Source organism: Sminthopsis crassicaudata, chromosome 3 (assembly GCF_048593235.1).
Source record: "Sminthopsis crassicaudata isolate SCR6 chromosome 3, ASM4859323v1, whole genome shotgun sequence".
Lineage (NCBI taxonomy): Eukaryota > Metazoa > Chordata > Mammalia > Dasyuromorphia > Dasyuridae > Sminthopsis > Sminthopsis crassicaudata.
The window spans coordinates 365,787,879-365,795,449 of NC_133619.1; the positions used below are offsets into that span (position 1 = coordinate 365,787,879).

General features: G+C 33.6%; 1 protein-coding gene across 2 annotated transcripts in view; it reads right to left on the reverse strand.

Annotated features, from left to right (window-relative positions):
- The window catches only part of MARCO (macrophage receptor with collagenous structure), a 53,062-nt gene extending 46,005 nt beyond the window's left edge, over positions 1 to 7,057 (reverse strand). For both annotated transcript variants that reach the window (XM_074301844.1, XM_074301845.1), the window contains exon 1: positions 6,877 to 7,057. In XM_074301844.1, coding sequence (XP_074157945.1) covers positions 6,877 to 6,976 — 100 coding nt within the window. In that variant the 5' untranslated portion in view covers positions 6,977 to 7,057. The remainder of the gene's footprint in view (positions 1 to 6,876) is intronic.
- Between the last annotated feature and the right edge of the window lie 514 nt (positions 7,058 to 7,571).

Genomic DNA, 7,571 nt, shown 5'->3' on the forward strand with positions numbered 1-7,571 from the left:
AGAGATGTGTTGTGGGAAAATGGATTTATAGCCTTTGAATAACAATACTCAAAGAGTATAGAGTAGTAATTTGAAGTCATTAGGTAAGTATTAGCAAAACTGTAGAAAGTCAGTTTGAAGCTCTATTAAAAAAAAAAAAAAAAACAAAAAAAACCCAACTTCTTAATAGGACATGACCTAGAGTGGAATTGGGCTAAATCATCTGAAAATTGTCTATTCATATCCTTTGATCATTTATCAATTGGAGAATGGCTTGATTTATTATAAATTAGAAATTCTCTATATATTTTGGAAATTAGGCCTTTATCAGAACCTTTAACTGTAAAAATGTTTTCCCAGTTTATTGCTTCCCTTCTAATCTTGTCTGCATTAGTTTTGTTTGTACAAAAACTTTTAAACTTGATGTAATCAAAATTTTCTATTTTGTGATCAATAATGATCTCTAGTTCTTCTTTAGGCACAAATTCCTTCCTCCTCCACAAGTCTGAGGGGTAAACTATCCTATATTCTTCTAATTTATTTATAATCTCATTCTTTATGCCTAAATCATGAACCTATTTTGATCTTATCTTGATGTATGGTGTTAAGTGTGGGTCCGTAGTGCTATATTTTTTCCAAAGGATTTTTCTAAAACTAATAATCATGTTAGTCTATGGTTTACTTTTAATATGATTAATAAAATTAACATCAATTGTTTCTCGAATTCCAAACCATTCTTGAATTTCTAGTAAAATTCAACTTGGTCATAGAAAATAAATTTTGAAATACAAAATCATGGTCTTCTTGTTAGAAGTTTATTTAAATTTTTAAAATCAATGTTACTGTTACTTACCTATAATTCCTTTTCTCTGCTTTATATTTCCATGGGTTGGATAGTAAGACTATAATTATCTTATAAAAAGGAATTTGGTAGAGTATTTTCTATCCCAATGAATGAGAAAAATTATTATTTGTGTTGCCTAGGTAATAATCATTTAAAAATATTTTTAATACTTTACCCACAAATTTATCTTGAACAGCCTTTGTTTCTCCTTCTTTTGGTAGTTCCTTTATGGTTTGATCATTTTCTGAATTTGGATTATTTAAGATTTCTTTTTTATTTCTACTCATATGAAAAGGTGCTCCAAATCATTATTGATCAGAGAAATGCAAATTAAGACAACACTGAAATACTACTACATACCTGCCAGATTGGCTAAGATGACAGGAAAAGATAATGATGAATGTTGGAGGGGATGTGGGAAAACTGGGACACTGATACATTGTTGGTGGAGTTGTGAACGGATCTAATCATTCTGGAGAGCAATTTGGAACTATGCTCAAAAAGTTATCAAACTGTGCATACCCTTTGATCCAGCAGTGTTTCTACTGGGCTTATATCCCCCAAAGAGATATTAAAGAAGGGAAAGGGACCTATATGTGCAAAAATGTTTGTGGCAGCCCTTTTTGTAGTGGCTAGAAACTGGAAATTGAATGGGTACCCATCAATTGGAGAATAGCTGAACAAATTGTGGTATATGAATGTTATGGAATATTATTGTTCTGTAAGAAATGATCAGCAGGATGGTTTCAGAAAGGCCTGGAGAGACTTACATGAACTGATGCTAAGTGAAATGAACAGAACCAGGAGATTGTTATACACTTCAACAGTAATATTATATAAGGATCAATTCTGATGGATATGGCTATCTTTGGCAATGAGAGGATCCAATTCTGTTCCAGTTGATCAATGATGAATAGAACCAACTACACCCAGCAAAAAATCACTGGGAAATGAGTGTGGACTGCTTGCATTTTTGTTTTTCTTCCCAGGTTATTTTTTCCTATCTAAATCTGACTTTTCTTGTGCAACAAGAGAACTGTATAAATATGTACACATATATTATATTTAAGATATACTTTAACATGTTTAACATGTACGAGACTACCTGCCATATAGGGGAAGGGGTAGAGGGAAGGAAGGAAAAAGGAAAAAGTTGGAACAGAAGTGATTGCAAGGGTAAATGTTGAAAAATTATCCGTGCATTTGTTCTGTCAATAAAAAGGTATAATAATAAAAAAAGAAAAAATATAGCACTAAATTATGCTAAAAAAAAAAACAACAACAAAAAAACCCTACAAAGCATATCTTTTAAGGCATCATTTGAAAAGCAATGTGGTGTGTGTGTGTGTGTAGATATATATATAGATATATATATTAAACTAAAAGCTAATGTGCAAAAAGTAGATTTTCCAATAAGTACAAGAATAAAATAAGTACGTGTTCTCTTTCCATTATTATTTAACATTGCCTAGAAATGCTAGTAATAGCAACAAGGCAGGAGAAACATAGACAAAGAAGAGATAAATTGTTTTCCAGGATGATTGGATCAACTCATACCTTCATCAACATAGTCAAAGGCTTATCTTTCTGTAATCTGTCTAGCACTGACTATTTCTATCTTTAGTCATTTTCTCATTTTATTGGTGTAAGGTAAAACTTCAGAATTGATTTCTGTTTAGGTATTAAGAGAGACTAAATGGTTTCTGAGGCCCTTGCCTAGAGCCAGCTATATGGTACAGTGAATTGAGGGGTGGGCCTAGAATTGGGAAGACCTAAGTTCAAATGTGGTCTCAGACACTTATTAGTTAGTTGTAAGATCTTCATGGAATCACTTAAGTTTCCTCAAGTATAAACTGGGGATAACAATAGCCATTACCTGCCTCCAGGGTTGTTTTCAGGATCAAATGAGATAATATATACAGTATAGCATATATAAACACATAGTGCTTAATAAATATTAGTTTCTTTCTAGTTCTCAGAGTCTGTTGTTATTTTGTAATGAGCACATAACCCAAGCAGATTCCACTATTCTTTTCTTCCCTTAGTCTTTTTTATAGATAAAGGCAGATATTGTCCAAGCAGTTGATTGTGGTTAGGGATGCTAGCTGGCTAACTAATCTTTCTCCTTGGTTACATGACCTTTCTACTCAAAAACAGCTATATCTTAGGATCATAGAATTCAAAACTTAAAAGGACCTTAAAGTTTATCTCCCTTATCTTACAGATAGGGTTACTGAGGTCATGATAGGTTAAATGACTTAACTGAAGTTCACACAATTAAAAAGCAACCAAGACATAATCCAAATTTCCATTATCTGACTCCAAACCCAAGGACTTTTCTACTACAAAAAAAAATTGCCTTTTATACAATCAAAAGCCCTAGCAGGATATTGAAAGCTGAATGATGGGTGACCTACAAGTCTTCAGTACCTAAGTAAGCTTTTCTGCCTCTATCCTTTTAAATTGATGGCAACTCAGAAGTATGGGGAATAGAATGGGGGAAAGGAAAGGAGGAAGAGAAATGTGTTTGGAGCATTTCCTATCTCTAAATTATGTAATTTGAAGTTGGAAGAAGCTAAACTATGGTACCTATTTAATCCAATCTATACATTATAACAAGAGATGCAGATGATTGGTGGTTGAGCTGGGAAGATCATTTTACTGATTAGGCTGTATAATGAAGTGTTAAAAACAAGACAAAACAAATTCTTTTTTAAACTTATAACTTTGTGATTTTACCAGCTTCCCCCTTTGACTTTGGGAAACTGGAAGGGAAATTCTCAAGAAAACTGCTCCACAAAACCGACCTATCTAGTAACGGTGTCTATCTAATAGCATATGCAACATCCCAATGCCAGAGTCCTATGGGTAACACCGGAAACTGTATTTCCTTATCTCTTTTCTGGGACCAATGGCTTCTTAAATATCAAATTATAAAATATTAGAGCTCGAAGAGACCTTATAATTCATCTCATTGAACTTCATTTTGTAAATGAGGAAATTCAGCTTCATAAAGACGAAATGATTCATTTAGATAACTTATGTTAAGTAGGTGACAGAGGCAGGATTCAACCTAAGTCTTTGTCTCAGTAACATATAAGCATTATACAATGGAAAGTATGCTGAATTTGAGGTTAAAGGATGGGATTTGAACACTTTGTCTTTTCCCTCTATGACTTTGAACAAGTCTGCCTTCAGTTTCCTCATTTGTAAAATAATCTAGGGATCCTTCTAATTCTAATTCTATAATTCTATACCTTGTAAATTCACTGCTGTTTCAACCTTGTCATGAACCGCCTATGTCTTTTTCTCAGCCTTAATCTTCGTTGTCTTTCTTCAGGATCTCATCTTCCTTCTTAATACCTTCTTCTCCCTTTGGTTTCCATGACAATGGACCCTCCTAGTTCTCTTCCTTGCTCTCTGAGGCATCCTACTGTTATGTTCTTCTCTGGCTAATCTTTCTCTTCCTACTTGCAAATCACAGATATACCCCAGGTCCTGGCTCTCACTCATTTCTGTTATCTCCATTTCTCTCATTGTGATCGTTGCTACTTACTGTTGCCCTTCCTTGGTCATTTTTCCTGATTTACTTCAGCATCTCTTCCCTGGATCCATGCTCTCTCAGTCTTCTGCCATTTACTTCCCCCCTTTTCCTGAGATAGATGAGTGGTTTTTCTAAATACTGAATCTCTGCAGATGATATCCATTGTGTGAGAAATGTAGAAGACCCTTACCCAAAATGATTACTCAGAGATCATTCAGCAAAAAAAAGCAGAAAAGTTGTTTATTGAAAACCTCTGGAGGATGAGACGTCCCATCACAAGATAAGAAAGAGAAAGCTTGTGAGAGGAAGGCTAAAGAAGTAGTAAAATACATAGCTTTTATACAAGAGATTACATCACAAGTAAGAGAGCATTGAGAAGGGGAGAGGGAGGTATCTAATTGGTTGTTGCTTTTTGGAGAGATTGGAATTGAAGGCTTCTGTTGCCCCCAAATCTCCTGATTTTTAGGAAATAGAAAATCAGGCTTTCAGGCTTAATTAAGCAGATAGTGGTCCAGCTAATAGACTAAATATCAATAAATGTCAAATACTGATAAATATCATCAGCTCAGGTTAAGTAAACATGTTTATAGCTGGCCAAGGCTCAAGTAAATATGAGCCTGCATATATTATACAGGTCATAGGGGAAACACAGAAATAATGAAAATAAAATACAGAAAAAGAATTCATAGATTCCTATAAGTTCTTCACCTTATTTCTCTCTATTCCACCCAATTGGAAGGTTCTTATTTCCCTTTATAGAATATCTCTCTTCTCCTACAGGAGAATTCATCAATATTAGCCCCTTCCCACAATTGAAACAAGGTTTCTTTCCCCTCTTCCTTTTTGCATTCCCTCCTTTTGCCTCTTCACACATTGTACTATAAGCTATCTTCTTCCTGAGAAACTACAGGAATTATTTTCCCTTCAATGTTAGCTTTTGATTTTTTTATGATACATCACATATTCCCTGCTATTTTTTCTCCCCTTCCCCTCCTCTGTGGAAACTGTGTCTTATCTATTGTAATACTCACAGTGTAATTGCACTTGGTAAGCTACCTGTACAACTCTGGACAACTCACTTTGTCTCTCCCATCTTAGTTTCCTCATCTGGACAATGAAATTGTTAGACTAGATTTTTTTTCTTATTTCTAAAATTTGTTGTTCTGTGATCTCAGAGACTCAATAACTACTAAAGGAATGGATGGGATCTGCTGATATCCCAGAATAAAATACTTCTAGAAAAATTCCAGGGCTATGTAGGGGAGTCTGAGATTAAAGTTTTCCACAATAATATTAGAGAATAAGAGTTCACTCTAAGGAAACAGAAAACTCACTAAAGCTTTTCAAACTATGCTTATGTTAAATAATGATGATGTAAAGACAAAAAGGCATCAATAAAATCTATTTTAAAATAATCTGTGCTATATTATGCAGAGTAAATGGATCAAACAAAATTAAAGTTTTAAAAAAAATAATTTATTTGAACTGAATTCACATATATCATTGATATATTCCTTGTTTTCTCAATGGATGAAGAAGGGTCTCAAGAGAGGGAAAAAATTTTAATGGAATATTGAAATAGATAAAGCATAAAAAAGAATTCATTTGAACCCTTCCCTCACTTTATAAAACAACCTTCAGTTCTAATGGAAATTAATATATTAGTCATATCTGGAAACATATAGTTCATTCTGCATCATAGTTTACCTCTTTTCTGTGGAGAAAAGAGAGGTATGTTTGACCTTCAGTCTTCTGGTGTCAATGTTCAGTATCTGTTATACAAATCCAAGATTCTTAGGTTTTTCTTTTTAATGAAATTTTAAACTTAAATATCCACAACCTATTCTTTTGTATTATTTAACTTTAGAAGTTTTTTTTTTTTCACATTTAATCATCATGGTGTAGTGGATTAAAAGCATGCCTTGAAATCTGGACAACCTAGGTTCATATATAACCTTTTATCCATAGTGGGCTGTCACTTAACTTTTCATTGTTTCAGGCAATACCTTATAATACATTTAGTTATAGATTTGCTACTCATTTTTATCAATGAAAGTAGTTTTCCTCATTAAGGAACTTCCCATACAGCCTCCTTTTCCCTGCTACCTCCCCCAAGGTGCAATCCAACTGTCCTATTTTAAGAATAAAACACTGAGGGAAAAAGTTCTAGTAGTTTCCAAAGGTTAAAAAATTTTACCAGTTAAAATATTTAGTAGGGAGAAAGATAGTGGAAGTTAGATAATTCACTTGTAAGGGAATATCATTTAAAAATAGAACCAATTTTTTAATTAAAAAAACAGAAGATGCTAAATAGGTAATGCAGCTCTTATTAGCTTTTCAAAAAATTATAGAATTAAACATATGAGAAATTATTCTGCAAAAAGTCAGAATTTCTAAATACGAATATCCAGTGCAAATTCAATCTCCCCAATCAAATATTCTTTTCTTATATGGATAATGAAGCAACTGTATTGCCCCTATATTGTAATAACAGTGAAGAATACTTTACCACTGATTTCAAAGGTCTCCACTGAAGAAAACATCTTTTGTTCTGAAGTTCTGGTGTGACAGATGAACTCTTCCTCCTTAAAATTCTCTTGAGTTTCCATTGCTATTGCTTTATAGTAGGTTTAAACTCCTTGAGTTAGCAGAAATGCTCTCCCATTAGAGGAACTACAACATGAATGGTTATTCCGCCTGTTTAATTTTGCAGCTATTTGAGACATTGGGAGGAGGGGAGAATAGTGCACTTCCTTTTGGCTGTGATTTCTGATTTTATAAAATATTTCCTAACATGAACAAAATTAACCATTTCTCCAAAATAATCTATCCACATGTGTAGGTCCTGAGCACTGTAGCTAATTTAAAAAGGTGAGTGACAATACTCTGTGTACATCCTGGACTCCTTCCTATCCAAGATTAATACCAAGGAGGTGGACTATCTTTCTCCTCCAACCTGTCCCATCAGAAATTGAATGCTAGACTGAATGAACCATGGAACTAATTTCTACCCCACTCTTCTGCTTACCCTAATCCTACCTCAGCCTTCAAGACTCAGTTCATTTTCTACTTCTTCCTTAAAGCCTTTCCTGAGCATTTTAACTTATTCTCTATTTGGATTGAATTCAATTCAACATTTATTGGTGCCTACTTTGGGCAAAGCATTAAGCTAGGCAGTAGAGATACAAAAATCAAAAAAGCAAA